Here is a 17,247-nt window from a genome sequence, read left to right on the forward strand (position 1 = left end):
TATTACAGGGATTAGCTCTTAAGTAATAGCTGCAGCTGCCCACCACATGTGTTTACTATAGCCCAAAACCAGGGTTTGAAATCCTCTTGCCTATAGTGAATAGAAGGAATGCACTTGACTTCTGCAGAACCAGTTTTCCTTTCAAAAGAGCAATGTCTTGACCTAGTTGCTACCAGTAAGAGATTTGTAGCACAACCTGTTGCACAGCACTCTGGTAGCTGCTATGCTGCTGGCACCAGGGAAGACAACTTTAGTGCTAAAACAGCTTCAGGTCTCTGCCTACCACACCAGTTCTGCAGAGCTGTTGTAAGGTTAAAACTATCTCATGTCCCATTATGCTGTTAACAGTCACAACTCACAAAGTCACGTCTAGACTACTTTATGAAATATTAGCTGGAGACAAGGCTCTCCCCTGTATGATGCAACTTCAAAGCTGGCCCTGCTTTGAAGTGGGGGTTGGACACAATGACCTCCACAGGCTACTTGCAACCTAAATTATTCAGTTATTCTACTAAGTCAGGTGTAGCTGCAGCGGTATGGAGCTCAGCATGAATTGAATATCATCCCCTGGCTACTGAGGACATACTTGTGTAGCTGTCTCAGAGTAAGCTCTGTGTTGTTACAGCAACACCTTTATCAGTGCCCTAACTGGTTTCAGGGTAGTTCTGGGAAGACCATATGATTCGCTGGCACACTTCTCATGGGATATAGATATACCTTCACAATCCTGCTGTTGGCAGTGCTATTCAACTGGCTTTATTTCGTCCATTTCATTTCAGTGGCACTTGGAGAATCTCTGAGCTGTACTAGACATGAAGTATTTTCAACAGAGGATGCCTGAAATGGGGTCTGAGGGAGAAGAGAGTACAGAAACATTCTGTCACCTGCATACTCTGCAATTTAGAGTGTCTTATTGGAGCCTGGAGGGAGAGGGAGGGAGAACAGGTGCTTGCAAATGTTTCTCTTAGCAGCTAGAGAGATTGAAACTTTCAGTTTTCTGGCTGGAGACTGATATGTAGATAGCTTTTTTATTTATTTTTTTTTTAGCAGTTGGCTGTTGTCTTTTTTCTCTTGATTGTATTTATAGAGTAGTTTGTGGTATTGTAGCATAGACTTCTAGGAGTCCAAATTTTCATTTTCAGCTGGAGCCTTTTCAAATCTTGAGTTAGGAGTCAGATGGGATCACTATTTGTGGGGAAAAACTACTGCTGCTGTCCTTAGTCAGACATGCATCATTCAGAAATGTATTAGAATGTTATCACTTCACAGTACCAAATGTTGGGAGTGCTCTATGTGGTACTCCCACACCACTCTGACCTTTGTAAGTTGAAAGTAGCTACTAGCCAAGAAACTGTTATCTGGTCTCATTAATAGTGGCATTGAAGTCAGATATTCTAAGTCTTTGAAAGGGAGCAACATTTGTAGGGATGGGTCCTCTATAAATAACCTATAGAAGGTAACTTGAAAACTCTTATCACAATGGATGTATTTTTCCTTTGTCTTTTTTCTGAAGTCTCTAAGTTGTTTGTTTGGATCCTGCTTTTTTTCCATTTAAGGTTTGGAGCTTAGCCTTTTTTGTCCCTGGGAAGGCAATTAATACTTGTTCTTACTGCCACATAATGAGAGAAAGAAGCAGGATGATACTGCAGGTTTTTCGTATACCCTGACTGCGGAGAGAAAATATAGTTATATAACTTGTCTATGTAGAGAGGCATATTTCTCTGACATCCTTTTTATTTTTCCTAGAATTAAATAGAACTGGAACTAGTTTACTGTGGTGGAAATTCATGTTCATGACTATGAGAGTCAGTGTCTTTAATAAGCTCTGTGCTTTGACACTCAGCATTTCTCTTTGCATTTAGAACTGAGGAGAAACCAGTTATAAAGTAGTGGGTGGTTTACACGGCTTAAGAGGAACAGAACAGGACACACATGGGAGAGGCAAGTGTATTGCTGTGTATGGGAGGAGGAGGAAAGCCCTGGTAGATGTATGGGAGAGCCCCTGGAGAAATGAGTGCGCTCACAGCAAGGTTGCTGCTCACCTGCAAGTACTTCTGAGCAGCTCCTATGGGAAGGCATCTTTGCCAGGTGTGCCAGTGCAGTTAGATTCCTTCTGTCTCCCTTGGGGCTCAGCACAAAATTGAAATCTGTAGTTGCCACATCCTGGTTTGTGCTGGGATTTAAATTGATCCTGAAGGTCATTAGCAGCTTTTTATTAACACTTACCATGAAGTAGCATTTATACAGTTTATTAAAGCATGTTTTTACAAAGCCATAGTAGTCTAGTAATTGCTTAGTAATTTCACCTATGTATAGGATACTGCTAAACAGAGCAATGCCTGTGATACCAGATCGGTTGGTTAAAGGCAAGGGACAGCAAAGAAGCCCACTTTGCTTTCCTCTCTTACTGCCTTTGATTTTTTTATTACATCAGTCTGAAGACAGCCTGTCACTAGAAACTGCTAAGACCAGTCTGCAACAGTCCTGTAGCTTTCCCCTAACATAATTAAGGCTATCAATAGCCTCCCCAACATTCCTCCTCTGTTTGAAGGAAATCTTCTCTGTTCTGCTCATGAGAGGCCCCTTTCACTCATTGTTTAGTTTCTTGTTATCTTTAGCATTCCCATCTGCATGGCGCCTCAGTGAAACCTCAAGGCCATGCACTGACCATATTTCTCTCAACATCCCTCTTTAACAAATGTCATGTTCACTCTAGCACTTAATTACCTTCCTCCTTTCTCTCTGTGTCTGCTTTAAGGGCAAGAACATGGTCAAGTCATCCTTCAGTACATTTACTATTGTATTGTAGTCACTGTTAGACAGTATACAGTAATAAAATTTAAAAAAGCCCATCCTTCCAAGGCAAGAATATGAGAACTGATACACTAGATCAGACCAAAGCTTTGTGCACCTTAGTATCTTCTGCCTGGTGATAGCTGATAATTAGGGCCCAGAGAGGCACACACCAGCAAATTGAAAGAGTAACCCTCCCCTGGTCTTCACTCGGTATGCACTGTCCACAGCAGTTTGCCCAGGAAGCAGCCCTTTCCTTTTTCAGAATGATGAAATGTCCTGTTTTAAAGCTAGAACAGGCTTGGTCTTGCTCGTGGTTTCCAGGCTTGAGAGTATGCCTTATTATTAGAAGTCACTCTTGCAGTTCTTCTTTTAGAAGTTTCCTTTCCTTAACAGAGGGAACATCTCTGTCATGCTTGCCATCTCACTCCAGCAGACATTCAGACGGCTAGTGTTCATGAAAAAGAAAAGCCTCAGAAGGAAGACGGTGAGAATCTGAACCTGCTATAGGGAAATCCCAAGCTGACATTCTCCCAGCATCCAACCAAGATATCTGAGCAGCATGTCTTCCCCTTTTTTTGCAGTCTTTATCAAATATGTGAGTGGGTTCTTTTCTGGCAGGGACATGGGGAGAAGTGCTTCATAAATATAAGGAAACTGTACATCACGTCCCTAAGAGGAGGCAATGTCTCTTCTTACCTGCTGTACCAGGAGGCTATACAATTTGATCCAGAAGATCTCTCTTCCAACAATCTATTTTCTGATCACCAATTTTTTTGCTCATACATATGTTTTTTTATTGAACTGTTCCCTTTCATTTTACATTTCTGTTGTGAGCTGTCCATAGCAGGGTGTTTAGAACATAAATAATGACAGGCAGATCATTTGGAGACATGAAATAGACCTGATGGTTGTGCATGGCAAGGCTGAACTGGAAAGATGGTAGCAGGTAACAAGGGACAAGAAAACTAATTTAAGTGTCAGAAATACTGTAGTAATAGTGACAATTCGTTAATGTCTTTATTGGCTTTTAAGGCTGAAAAATTAAGTTCTACTCTAAGATACAGTCCTTTTTTCATCAACTTAAAAAAGACTCTTATCCAAGCATTTTCTTTGTTCTGCAATGGTAGAATCGAAAACATGCTGAACTGGAATAATTTGCCATGGAGCTGAAGGTTCTGCAAGTGCCTCACAGCCACTGGTGAATTAATCTAAGACACATGGATGTATTCCAAGGCAGAGGCATCTTGCGTCATGTAAGTTAAAGAAGGAGGTATGGGAAGCAAAGAACAGACTTCTTAGAACATATGTTTGATGCATGACTTGAGGTATTCAGAGCTTAGTATTTGGGGATGCCGAGTACCAGTGACTGATCTCTGTGCTGCAAAGTTTCATATTAGAATATCTGGGGCTAAGCTGTCCCATTTTGGTTACCTAAAGCCAAGTGATACATTAAGCGCACTGGTATTTTCCCCAAGATCTTGTAGTGAGTCATTGAGAATGAAGAGTGCTTCTCAGCAATCACAGTTCCCAGCTCAAGTGCCAGACCACACTTTTGAGACAAAATAGGCATTTCTTAATCTCTCTTTGCTAATGGCCATAGCTCTGAAGCAAGTAATTCAATAATAAAGATGGAAATGGCAGCCAGAAAATGCTGACTGTCTCCACATGCTTTAACAATACTCCACATAGAGTAGCATTAACCTTTTCCTATCTAGTCCATATCTGTTAGTAAAGTTGAAGTTTTAGAAATGGGCATTTCTCCATACTGTATTCAGCAGCTGCATCCTTCTTGGATTTTTTCTCTAAATGTCCACATTATCTTTTTCAGGTTTTGTCTATTTGTTTTTTTCTTTTGCTTCCCAAGTAGAAGTCAGGAGATAAATGCAAGAGATCACCCATTCTCTTCCAGTGGGTGGAAGACCAAACATTTCTCCTCCAAGAGGCTGAGCGTGTGTATGTGTGTGCACGCATGCATGTACCTGAAGAATATCTATTTCCTGATCAAACTATATTTCTTCTGATACTTTTTAGCTACTGTAACAATACTATATATCTGTGCACTGTTTCTATTGTGTGTGTATTTTTTAATATTTTAATATTTTTTTTGTTATTGTTTTTCTTTACATGAACTTCAGCACCCAAACATCACCACAGGTTTCCTGTCTGATATTTTTCTCTATACCTGGGGACATTCCCTAGCTAAGTTCTCTGTTTTTCTCAAGCTGGTTTGAAATGCCTCTCATGTAGGCTTCATCCATTGGAGGACATTCCTTCTTGATAAGAGTTGTCTGCACTTGCTACTTCCTGACCTTTTCTGGATTCAGCAGCAGAGTGCCTTGTGCGTATATATCACTCTTCTTGTTCTAAGAAGACTTGGCTTGACAGTTGTTGTGCAGCTCTGAGGCTGACATCCCCTCTCCCTAGAGCCAAAGAGGAATGAGTCTGGTTATGATAGAGGTGTTTGTTGGGGGGTCTGAATTTTCCATAGCTGTGAGCTGCTCGGAAAAGTAGTTGCTAGGAGAAGGCTGCATAGTATTTAGGGCAAGAGTGGTGGCATTGCCTCCGTTAACAAAGCTGATTTGTTTTGTTATTTGGGGAACAGGGAACAAACCATCTAATAGTGCAGTCTGTGTAGGTTTTTTCACTGCCTGACTTTTTTCCACTGCTAAAGCTCTTCTGAAATGTTCCACTAGCATTGGGTGGCCTCTCTGCTGAGCTGGCTGTGTAAATTAATTCATACCTGTCCCTAAGCTTTAGCTCTTAATGTGTCTCTCCATTATTTCTTTATATACTGGATCAGGAGGTTTAATCGCAAAGGAAAGGCTTTCTTCAAGCAAAGCGTCTTTCCGGGATGCTTGGGATGTCATGTGTGGAGCTTACAGTCGCAGGGCTCTGTGACTTATCCTAAGACACAGTCCATAAAGGGTAGATAGGGGGCATTGTCACCCTTACACTGATGACTCAGTTGAGCTGAATTTCTCTCCTTCACCCTCTGTTTGCCAAGTATGTACTTAAGTAAAGCTTCCTGCTTTCACATTGACAGGCTCATTAGGCTTTCGATCACTGGACTACTTTGTTAACTAGCTGTGTACCTTTGAGGCTTAAGATCAGTCAACAGTCATCAGGTGGTGATTGTGTCGTTGTGTACAAACCAGCAGCACTAAGAGGGGTCGAAGTCTTGCTTACCCCTGTCAGAGAGAGCTACCAAACAGAAGAAAAATTTCTCCAAGCCTTTCTGATGGTCGCTGCCCAGAAAAGGGACCTGCGGGTCAGCAGTGATGGCAACTAGCAGGAGTTTCAGGGAGCATGGTGGGCTGGAAAGAGCCATCAGAGCATGAGGCTGAGTTATGCTTTTGATACTGAGATGTTTTGCTGCAGCTTTGGGTGGTGTTGTGCTGTCTGTTATGTCTCTTTATGATCCAGTATCTTCTCCTGTTGGTCTGTTTTTCTATGCTTGAATACTAAGTGTATTACTAAGTACGAGTGTATTACAAGTACTACATGGCAAGTTCTGTGTACTGCAGTGACTACACAAATACTTGTGCAGAGAGAACTGTGCCTTATACTTGATAGTGTCAGACCATTAACTGTAATGATGTTGTGGAGTGTCTGCCAACGTGCAGTCTAAAATTTCACACTAAATAATCCCAATACATGAAAAATCTTGGGTAACAGATTTTCAAGTACTTGCTTGGCTACAATGCACAAGCAAGACAGCCACTGGATGATTCCTGCCTAAGAGTTTGGGCTAGATGACCTAGTGGCTTCTTTTGGTGAGAAGGCAGCTCTTCCAGAGAGCGATCCTTGTCCTGAGGAGACCACTTGCTTATTGCAACAGACCACCCACTCCTGGCTTTGTGGTGCTTGTACCGCAGTCCCAGTGATGGCTGTAGCGATGCTGCCGCTGTAGGCCCTTGCAGTCGCGGAGGTGGGGACGTTTGATGGTGGCCCCGTACCTTCAGCCGTGGTTCCCAGCCTGTCTGTAAGCAAAAAACCAGCGGCGTTTGTGGCGGCGATGCCGCTGTAAGGCGGGGAGCGGGGTGAGGAGGTGGCAGCCGGGTACCGCGCACGGCGTGGCGTGGAAGTTCCCCCTGGTGGAGGAACAGGCCCACTGCAGCGAGAGCAGCAATGCGGGTCCTCCCCTTCGGAGGTGGTTTTTAGAGGAGCTGAACATTAACTACGTGTATGTCCATCCCTGCGGCTTTAGCTGAAGCCTATGGGTGCTACTGGTTTCCTGGGGACCAGCTCCAGTGAGCCTGTGTAATAGAAGTTGATCCCGTTGTGGAAGAACGGTGTTAGGTAAAGGCTGGATATTGTGTGATGATCATCTCCCTGTGGAAAAGGGCAGGAGTGTGAGGATGTCTGTGGCCACCTGGGACTGGAGAGATCCGTGATCAGCTTCTAGCTCTGCTGCCTCTGGTTTGAAACATTCAGTCTCTCCCCAGAAGAGTTCCTCACGGGTTACTCACAATACATTAGTGAATTTCAGCCTCTTTCAGCTTATGCTGTCTCAGAATGACGGAAAATTTGCTGCAGATGCACAGTCCTAGAGAAGAACAATGTGTTGGGCATGGAGGCAGGGATCCTGCAGTGCAGCCAGGGCGGCTGGAACCCTGGCCCTGGTGCCTGAAACCAGGCCAACTGCTCCATGGAGCACCCTCTAAGTGAAGCTTGGGGCTGGTCTCCTGGTGGCAAGCTTGAGATCTAAGGATTGCTGAAGACTAAAACACATCATGAATTCCCATGGGCATGTATGCTTCTGATACAAGAAAAAAAGCAAAGCAGTAGAAGATGATTACTAGTGTTCTAATCACGTCCAGCATGTGCCAATGTAGCGAAGGAAAAGAAGAATCCGAAGGAAACTTGGGGAAGAGCAACCTGCAGGTCAAGCCAACATCTGTTGTTTTCTGTGTGGGCAAATGTTCCTTGTGGAACTTGGGCTTCACGGCTGTGAGAGCCCCTAATGAAAACTAACGTGGAGGACAGATTACTGGCTGTCATCATGCATCGTGATGGGAATCCACCTGGATCGTGTGGCCAGTACCCTTCTTGGTTGTGCCTGGAAACTTTGGGGCACGGGGGGGACTCTGTCTCTTCCTATATATTCAAGAAGCCCATCAACACCATGCTGTACTTTGTCCTTAGGTTGGTACGTACAGTCAAGCTAAGCTTTGCTTTGTGTCCTGCTGGGCCGCGGTGGTCCAGGAGCGACACGCGTGTGCCCGCTGCCGCAGCGCGGGGAAGGGACCCAGCCCGGCTGGCGCGGCCACCGCCCCCTGCGTCCCCGAAGACCCCCCGTACGGCCGGGGGTCTCCGGCTGGGGAGGCCGGTGGGAGAGGGGAAGCGTCGGGGGCTCCTCCCCCTCCCCCTCCCCCTCCTCCTCCCGCAGCGCCGAGCACCGCGGGGGGCGGCCGCGGGCCCTGCCCAATGTGGGCGGCCGGGCCCGCCGCGCGTTGGCTGCCGGCGGCGCCGCCAGTGAGGCTGCGCTGAGGCTGCGGGGCCGGATGGCCGAGCCGCCCGCCCCGCTCACTCGGGCGGCGGCCGGCGGCGGGCGAGGAGACGGGGCGAGCCCTCCCTGCCGGGAGAGCCAGCCCTGCGGCACCTAGCGCCATGGTCTCATGGATCATCTCCAGGCTAGTGGTGTGAGTAGCTGCCGGCCGGCACCTGCACGCCCGCGCCCAGCCGTGGGCACGCGTGTGGCTGCATGTCGGGGGGTGTGCGGGGGCCGTGCCGCCTCTGCCGCTCGCCCCCGCTACGGAGACGCGGTGGCGGCGAGTCGGCTAAATTTAGCGGGTTGTTGGTAGGGATGGGCAGCTCGGCTGCTTGGTGGGTGAGGGAGAAGATAAGGTGTGTCAAACGGTATTTTCCAGCGTGGGAAAATTACCAGGGGATGGAGGGCAAAACGCTGCCGTGCTGTACAGCGCAAGGTGGCAGGGGAGAAGGAGGGCGGCTGGCATCTCCCGGTGCTCGGCGATGAAGGGTCCTGGGGGTCAGGAGGGGGAATCGAGCCTCAGCGGGTGGGAAAATGGACGTGGATTTGGGCAGAGGGGCTTTGTTAGCGGGGCTCGGCGCGGCCGGCCGGGACTCGCGAGGGGGCGTGGGAGAGGCAGCGGCGGGGTCTCCCAGCCGCTCCCCCGGCTTTCTTCTCTCTCTTTCTTTTTTTTTTTTTTTTTTTTTTTTTTTTTAGAAATATCAAATATTTCTTTCCTCTTTGTCACTTGCCGCCCACCCTCTCAAAAGATGTTCTCGATTTCCCTTTAACCTGTCAGCCTGGGAGGAGAAGCGTGTGGATCTTTGCACTTGTCCTACAGCTTTTCCATGGCTCGAAATGCTGTAGGTGAGAATACATGTAGAAATTCCCTGGAAATTCTTCCCGGCAACAGGGTAAAATGGAGCAACCTCGAGGTATATATTCATCTGCCCCACTTGATAAGAGATTCAGTGAGAAAAGGTCATTTTTGATACCACTAGGAAAATTCCTGGGGAGGGAGTTTAGGCTTAAGGTGGGGCAGCAAGGATGGCTGATTTGTCTCCCTTCTGGAAATGTGGCTGGTCAGGGGTAGTACACTAAATCAGATGAATCATTTGCCAGTTTTCTCTGTCTGATGCATACAGCTGCAGACTCAGGAGAACATCTGTTGTGCTTTTTAAGTTATTGTAAAGGGTCTGCAAGGGCCTGTCACTTTCTTTGTCTGCAAGAAACGTGCCATGATGTTGCACCATCAGCGTAGTTCCAGAAAGGCATTTTCAAGGACTCCTCTTTTGCCGTATGAGATGAAACATCAGAAGGGAAACTCGCCTTGATCTTAGCTCTCTCTCTGTATCACTAAGACATTGGGCGGCTGTCAGATATGAAAATTTTGGGGGATTCCAAAGTTGAATTTAGCCTTTTGAGGTATATCATGTGGATTCAGCTGCAGTTGTTGCTAGCTGTTATTGGGTTTGCACTTCATTCTGGTAAAGCGTGTTAAATATGTAAATGATTTAATTTGTACAGTATGCTGTCAGAAATATCTGCACAGTTAATGTGACGTAACATATATTGTCCAAGGCTGCTTTTCTTCTCTACTAATTTCCACTTTGAAAAAACCTGTCATCGTGTAACCCAGCTAACCCTCAAGAACAAAGAATGTCTATGGAGAGGTGGTAGTTTAACTTACTTACCTCAGCACACACACATAGACATGGGTGATTTTATCTAAGACATATAGCCTGGGTGAAAATCTGATAGGGGTACGATATGGAGCAGTTGACATCTACAGTCAGCTAATTAGCTGAACATATAAACCTTCCTGTTCTCTTCAGCTTTATTTATCTGAATAGCACGTCACAGTATGAAATCAGCTGTGTAGATTATGGTACCAATTATTTATTATACTAGAATTTCAACATCAAATAACAATTTGAATATGCAGTGTAAATATTAATAATTTAGTAATCATAGTAATAATTTTAAAATAATTTTGCAAGGAAAACTAGGGCAAGCTAAGCTTGATCACCACTTTCTTTGCACTGCTACTTAGTATACATCTATCTTTTAAGAATGCTTTGCACCAGGAAGTGCTGGTTTGTTAGGATCCCAGCAAGAAACTCAAACTCTGTAGACTACTGCTTAAAATACCATTTACCAGAGCTAACATCATAAAGAAGAAGAGGAGAGTATAAATAATCTTACATCCCATCAGATGCTGGAAACCCTGAACTGCCGAGTGTTACTAATGAAACTGGAACAGCCCTCCAGTCTGGGTGCAGCACACCCACCATGCAGGTCCGTCTGTGAAAAGATTACCTTACATTTTGGTTTTTTGAGCCTTATAGTATTTTCGCTTTTTATTTTATTAAAAAAAAAGAAGAAGAAGAAAAAGAAGAAAAGGCAATCCTATTCATCATTTCTACTGTCAAATGAAAAGGATGTTCATGAAAGAACTTGTGGCCACACTTTTAGAGGAAGACAAACAGGTACAGGCAGACTGGTGACTGGTGAGCTTCCTACAGGCTTCTTTGTTGCAGTTAACCAGCTGAGTTGGCACTGCATCCAAGGGAAATGTGCAGTACAGTGTTGGCCAGAAGGGCAAGATATGTGCAGCATCGCACAGACCTGCGCCTATTCAGGTTAACTGTTGGGTGGATCACTGACTCTATGGTGTACAGTGGTCTTCAGATTAGGATCATGGCAAAGATTTAACCTGTCTAATCTGGTTTCTTCATCTCATTACGAATCACTAGTTGATCCATCAGTACAGATAGCTGTGCTCTAAGTAGAATGGTCACCTGGCTGGGCTTTTCCCTCCCCTGTTCATGCCTATTTAGGTTTTTTTCCCATCAAATCTTACTCATAAGGATTATGAGGAAAGTGGTGTGGTGTGTTTTAGACACACTGTGAGTATTGCTTTGTGCTCTTATGACTTCAGCTGATCTCTGTGGGGGTTATGTCTGATATGACTCAGCTAACAGAAAGGGCTTTAAAACAAAAAGCAAACCTTCGCTTTGGCTCTTGGGTGCTCTGTTGCTTCCACTGTCTCCGATTTGCTTGTTACTATCTCTGTCCTGGATGTTTCGATTTCCAAAATGTTGCTGAAGAAGAAGGGTCTGTGAGCATTCCTCACCCACTTCAGTGGGAAGCCAGGCAGCTTATTGCAAACCTGCTCTTACATCATTTCAGTGTAGTCTTTGGACTTTGTGTTAGTGCTGTTTTGGAGTGCTGGCTTGCTTGTTCTGTTCTGCCTGCAGAGCTATGTGTAGGTAACACCCAGAAAAGAGAGGACAAAAACTTAAGAGCAGCATCTTATACTGCCATAGCTGTGCATTAAAGTCTAAGACTTTATTATGTCAGGATCTGCACTAGGTACTGTACAAATGCAAAGCAAAAAGACAGGGGTGTGCCTGGATATCTGTTTCCGTTAAAAGCTCAATTCTCATCCTCCTGTTGTCCAGGTAGTTTTTTCACAAAGCTCAATGAAACAAAATCAGGATGTTCTTTTTCTGGCAGTAGATTACAGGTGACTTTCCCACCAGGGGATGTCTGTGATTGCTGTAATAGCAATTGTTGCATCTTGGAGTTATTTGTTACTTTGTCTCTTGCAGTGACTGGAATGGGATAGCACCATTATGTTTGCGTTAATTACAATCCTTTTTTATTCATCATCTCTGAGTACATCTCAAAGGACATCCTGGAACACCTGTATCTCAGTTTCCTCATCTGTGAAGTGTAATGAACTGTGCTGAATTTATCTTGCTTGAGACAGACCAGAAGGGATCAGTGGCATGTCCTACCATCTACAGCTTATTACTATTCACTTCAAAGGAGGTTCTTTTTGCTTCAGGTGGTAAAGACCACTCTGGCAGAAAGACTTGGGATCAGGATCAGTCTTCATTATTGCAGTCCAGTTCAGCTACAATGCACACCACTGGCAATCCTAGGTGGTTACTGATCTGCTATACCTTTTGCCTGTTGTCTAAAAGTATTTTGAAGTTAAAAGTGATATTTCTAAATGAGGCCTATTGTATTTGCATGGAAATCCTATTCTTTTCCCAGAAACGTGGAATTTGCTTTTTGTGCTTGGGATCACGCAGAACAGAAATACAAGTTTTTCCTCTGACTCTGGAAGTTAGGCACATCATACTGCCTGTTGAAAGCCTTTCAGTATGGAACACGTGGCAGAAGAAGTTGTCAGTAGGAAAGAGGCTGGATCAGACAGGTCATCGATAGTTGAGAAGTTACTGTGTGACTTAGGCATTTGAATTCCTGCTGTGAGAAGCTTAGAAGTACATTACAAATGGTTAGATATGTTCTTCATGGTGAAAAACTGCAGCCTAATCATGCTTTTTTGCCAGTATTTGTTTTTTTTTTAATCAAAATATCAGCAATGGCTTGTCTGATCTCTTACGGTTTGATGTGAAATAGGGTGGCAGCCTCAGATGTGTTCACTGGGAATTCCTGGCCCTGTGTGGAAGTAAACAGGGATTTGGGGATTTATCAGAGGCATCCTTTCTTCAAGCTGTCACTGGAAGTAGGTAGGTCTGAACAAAACTGAAGAGGAATCAAAGAATTCTTCAAACTGATGAGTAAAATTTCCTTCCCTGTCACAGTTTGTCAGTTTTTTCTTTCTTGGTTACTGTGATGCCGTTTTAGCAAGGGTACGTGAGATTAACCACCCCCATCCTCAGCTGGTGTAAATCCATAGTGCTACTGAGTCAGATGTCAATTTAATCAAAAGACACTGCTTACATCAGTAAAGAATTTCCATTTTAGAGAAACTTACAAAATCCTTCTTCCTCCTGTTTTTTGTGGAAGCCTGAAGAGATTTATGAATGAAAAAAACCTTAAGCCATATAATAGATACTATATGATGATAGAAAGCGTTAACTTGTATCCTTTTCACCAGAGGCAGGCAGACAGGATCTCCTCAGTTGGGTGAGGGTTGTTCTCATGAAGGCATAGCACAGCTCTGTGCTTTTGGTTATTGATATATCAGCATTAGTGTTTCAGTTGATATATTCCACATATGTGAAGGTCCTTCTTCACAGTCTATGTTTTTTATTTAGTGCTGAGAGGGTGATGTGAAGGATTATGGTATTTATTGCTTTGTTCAGGCCTCAACACCAGTGATGCAAAATTTCCTGAAAACACAGTGATGGGCCTAGTGTGCCTTGAGCTCTCAGCTAAGGCTATGGGATGAGTTTGCAGTAGACTTTTTTTTACATGCTCTGAGGCTGGGAAGTGGGAAGGGCAAACCACCTGCAGAGTTTGCTAAGAAATGTTATAATAAGGTGGTGCAATCCCTCTGAAAATGATCATGCAGTCTTGCACTGCTGCTCCCCTTTGCCTGACAAGCAAGGGGGTCTTTGCAGCTCCCAGCTCAGCTCAGTTTCCACCATGTGCATCTCTACTGCAGCTTTTACAGCTCTGCTGAGGGGGCAGAACCTGTTGGTGACAGTAACTGACAGAGGAGCATCCAGCGCAGGTGCGACATTTGCTTTGCCCTTCACATGAGATGTGACTGTGCTGATCATGCTGCAGGGGATAATGCTGCCTACTGCTTTGTCAACCGTGACCCAGATTTTCCTGCACAAGCACAGATGTGTTGGAAATGCTCTTAGCCCTGGTGGGGAAGGTTTTCTTGCATGCACGTTACAGATGTTACTAGTCCTGGTTTGGTAATTAAGGATGTTTTACCAAACTTACAAAGAAATTATGAGTTATATCTAAGGGGCTTGGCCTTTGAAGCTGCCTTAATACAGTATTTTTGCCTTTGTGGGACCCTCTTCATTTCACTATATTGAAGCATTAATTTAGTATTGTGTCACTGGACCGATTTTTACTGCCATTGTATTGGTAAGTACTGAGGCACAGGGAGATCAAGTGGCATGTCCAGTATTCCATGGGAAACCTGTAGTAACTGGTAGTATATTTCCTTCAGGCTCCTTGATGAATAAATTAACGATAGGGATCTAATCAAGGGAATTAAGCAATGTGATGGACTTGTGATGGGTATGAGAGGGGTAGAAAAAACCTACAGACTTAAATAGGTACTACCTGAAGCAGTCAAACAACCAAAGGCTTAAATATTATGAATAATGACCCATTCCCTTTCAGATCCTCAGTGCTGTTGTCAGTGTCACAGACAGCAGAATGTAATAGCCAGACTGCCTAATTCAGGCTAAAAAGTCAGGCATTACACTACCTAATGTTGGTTACTTAGTCCCAGCTGGTAGATTTAGATCCAAGGTACTCAACTTGTGGTCCACAGATGGCTGGTAGTCCACAAATCAGGCAGTCCATAGAAATGTTTCAGGTCTAAAACAGTAACCCTCATACAGGCAGTTATCAGTTATATATGAACCGATTTAATCAGGTGATACAATTTTTTACTACATTTTTTTAGTTACAAGCTTTGTAATTCTACCGAATTACAATTTTGTAGAAGTTTAATGTTTCAGCATTTTACCAATTCCATGTGACTCATTATTTGCCAGCTATCCTTCAACGACAATGGGATATAAAATGAGTTGTATGTTTCTTTCAAAGGGGCAGGTAGTCCAGTGATGAGGAAAAGTTGAGAAACACTCTTCCATGCTCTTATTGCAGTTAATAGAGGAGACCGACATCTCTGAGGAGCTTCCATAAAGATAGCGTGTAGCATGGAAAGCTGTTTGGTCAAGAGGAAATGCTTGGTAGAAAGAGGACAAAGGAGGGCATATAATCATGTCGCCCACTTCTTGAGCAGTTACTTCTAAGTACTGAGCACTGTGTTTGCCTTTCTGCTTCCATGCTTTCAGCAGACAGAGGTGGTATCTTGGAAACTTTCAGGTTAATCATAAAGGTAGGTGAGCACTGCAGGAATGTTGTCTGGTTTGGACTGCCATAGAACCTTTATATAGCAAAATTTTTTCTATGTCCTCATTAGGCAGCTAGGAGCTGAGTCTAGATTTCATTTTGTTGAGTTGTCCACTTGACTTGCTCAGGGCCACTCAGCAGATTTCACCTAGGTCTTGTGAGATGAAATGGCTTTATAGAAGGATGATCCCTGTAATTGGGCTCTTTGCAAGCAAAGCATGTATGGCAAAAAATCATTTAAATCATCCGTGTTGTTCATCTTAATCATATGCTGCTTTTTGCAGAGGAAGGTGTCACGTGCTTTTGTTATCACTTGTATGCTATTTGGATTGTAAACTTTTTTTGGGCAGAAAGTCTTATTTAGTATTTTTGATTTTACAGCACTCTAGACAATGGGGTTTAGTCTCTAGTTGGCTGGTTCCCTTAAGTTCGGTAGTAATATAAAAGTAAATACTGTATGAATAAATGCAACTCTGCCTTCTAGGTGAATCATTTATGGATTGATGCTGTGCTCCTTGGTAATTTCTTTGTGGCACTATTACTGGTACAGCATTCATGTTCTGTTTTGGTATTTCCCATGCATGTAGTAAGACAAGATTCGTGCTCTGAGGAGCTCTTAATTTAAACTGATGAAATATAGGCAAAACAGATGGTGAGCAGAGTGGTGAGAATGAACTAGAAGAAGTGACAAAATGAAAACTGTGTTTTATCTTTCCATGACTTGTCTGCTTCTGAAGAGAAGGAATGAGATAATGGGACATGCCTGCTCATTCTGCAGGCAGGCCTCAGGAAGGCACTCCAGACCTGGAGCAGCATGCCAGAACTAGAAGCACGGGTGGTACTTTCCCAAGCTTTGTACACAGAATCACTTCATCTTTTGATACGAACCTCAGAGTAGGCATATCTCCTTAGTAGGGTGCTCTGCTTTTTGTTTCTTGTAGACACATTTTGCAGGATCTAGAAGAGGAGGACAAGGGGTTTTAATTTGATGTGGGTGGTAAAGCAGTGACCTGCAGGCTGGTAAAGCTGCCACATAGCCATAAGAAGGGCAAGGATGGTACAGAAGAAGGAGAGAAGCTGGTTGTACAGTAAGTAGAAATGACGAGCAAGAATTATGTTTCAGAAGGGACACACATTTATATGGAGGCAGAGGATTAGGTATCAAGTTGGAGATTGACTTTTGGGAGCAACAGCAGGACAGCTGGGAACATTGGCTTGGTGTCGTACTTTAGTAAAGGTTTGCTTCTTCACATGCTGCCTGCTTGCTTGCCGTGTCCCTTACTGCTAATGCATTAATTGCTAATAAATAACCAACCAACCAATTCCAAAGCAGGAATCAATCAACTGGTCAGTAAAGCTGCAGTCCATCTTTCCCCCTTCTCTCTCACAGAGCCAACAGCAGTCTTTTGCTTTCCAAAATGGCAAATTTTACAGGACAACAAAACCAGTATTGAAGAACCTATTTGTGAGGAGCTAGGAAGAATGCCCCTCATGTCTGGAATTTTGTGTCTTTTTGGACGGGTCCCAGGGATGCCAGGGCAACGTGCGTAGCCTGCTTTTGAGTCTACTGAGCAATTCAATGCTATCAGTATCAACAAACAGTTGAAGCTCCTGCTCAAGAAGCATTTCTGTTCTGTTGAGTTCATACTATTGCTTCCTTTCATTCAGCTCAGTTGAGCTCATTTATTCTATTTCTTGTTTCCAGCCTTTAAATAAGTGTTTTTAGAGGAAAGCCAAAAACTGACAGACATTTCTTCCCTCATGTTTTGGAGGGAGGCTTATGACCAATAACCAGCCTTTTACAAGGGAGGAAAGGGCCTGCACTGCACATTTTGTATGAGAACACCAAGAGTCTGGATTCAGCAATATGGCAAACTCCCTGCGGGAAGAGGGCAAGTTATTTATTCTTAATTTGGTACCTATAACATAGGCTTAGTGGTAAATTCTGTCCATCTAAACTGTCAGTTCTGCTTTACATGTGATAGATCCTGATGTGGGCATGAGACACACTCTCTCCAGTTGAATTGGAGGGGCAAATTAAATATGCATTTTGAGCTGAAATTTCCAAGTCAGCGGTCAAAAGTTCAGGGGTGCTTCAGGATGTTTTGTGTAGA

The 17,247-nt window shown here is 44.0% G+C and overlaps 1 protein-coding gene across 11 annotated transcripts in view; it reads left to right on the forward strand.

The window, feature by feature from the left end:
• The first annotated feature begins 8,224 nt into the window (after positions 1 to 8,224).
• REEP1 (receptor accessory protein 1) overlaps positions 8,225 to 17,247 on the forward strand; it is a 70,518-nt gene continuing 61,495 nt past the window's right edge. For 3 of the 11 annotated variants that reach the window (XM_055795999.1, XM_055795997.1, XM_055795998.1), the window contains exon 1: positions 8,233 to 8,438. In XM_055795999.1, coding sequence (XP_055651974.1) covers positions 8,407 to 8,438 — 32 coding nt within the window. In that variant the 5' untranslated portion in view covers positions 8,233 to 8,406. Of the gene's footprint in view, positions 8,439 to 17,247 lie in introns of all 11 variants that reach the window. The other 8 variants (XM_055796002.1, XM_055796003.1, XM_055796006.1 and 5 more) reach the window with 7 other exon arrangements.

This window comes from Falco peregrinus, chromosome 2 (genome assembly GCF_023634155.1).
Source record: "Falco peregrinus isolate bFalPer1 chromosome 2, bFalPer1.pri, whole genome shotgun sequence".
NCBI lineage: Eukaryota > Metazoa > Chordata > Aves > Falconiformes > Falconidae > Falco > Falco peregrinus.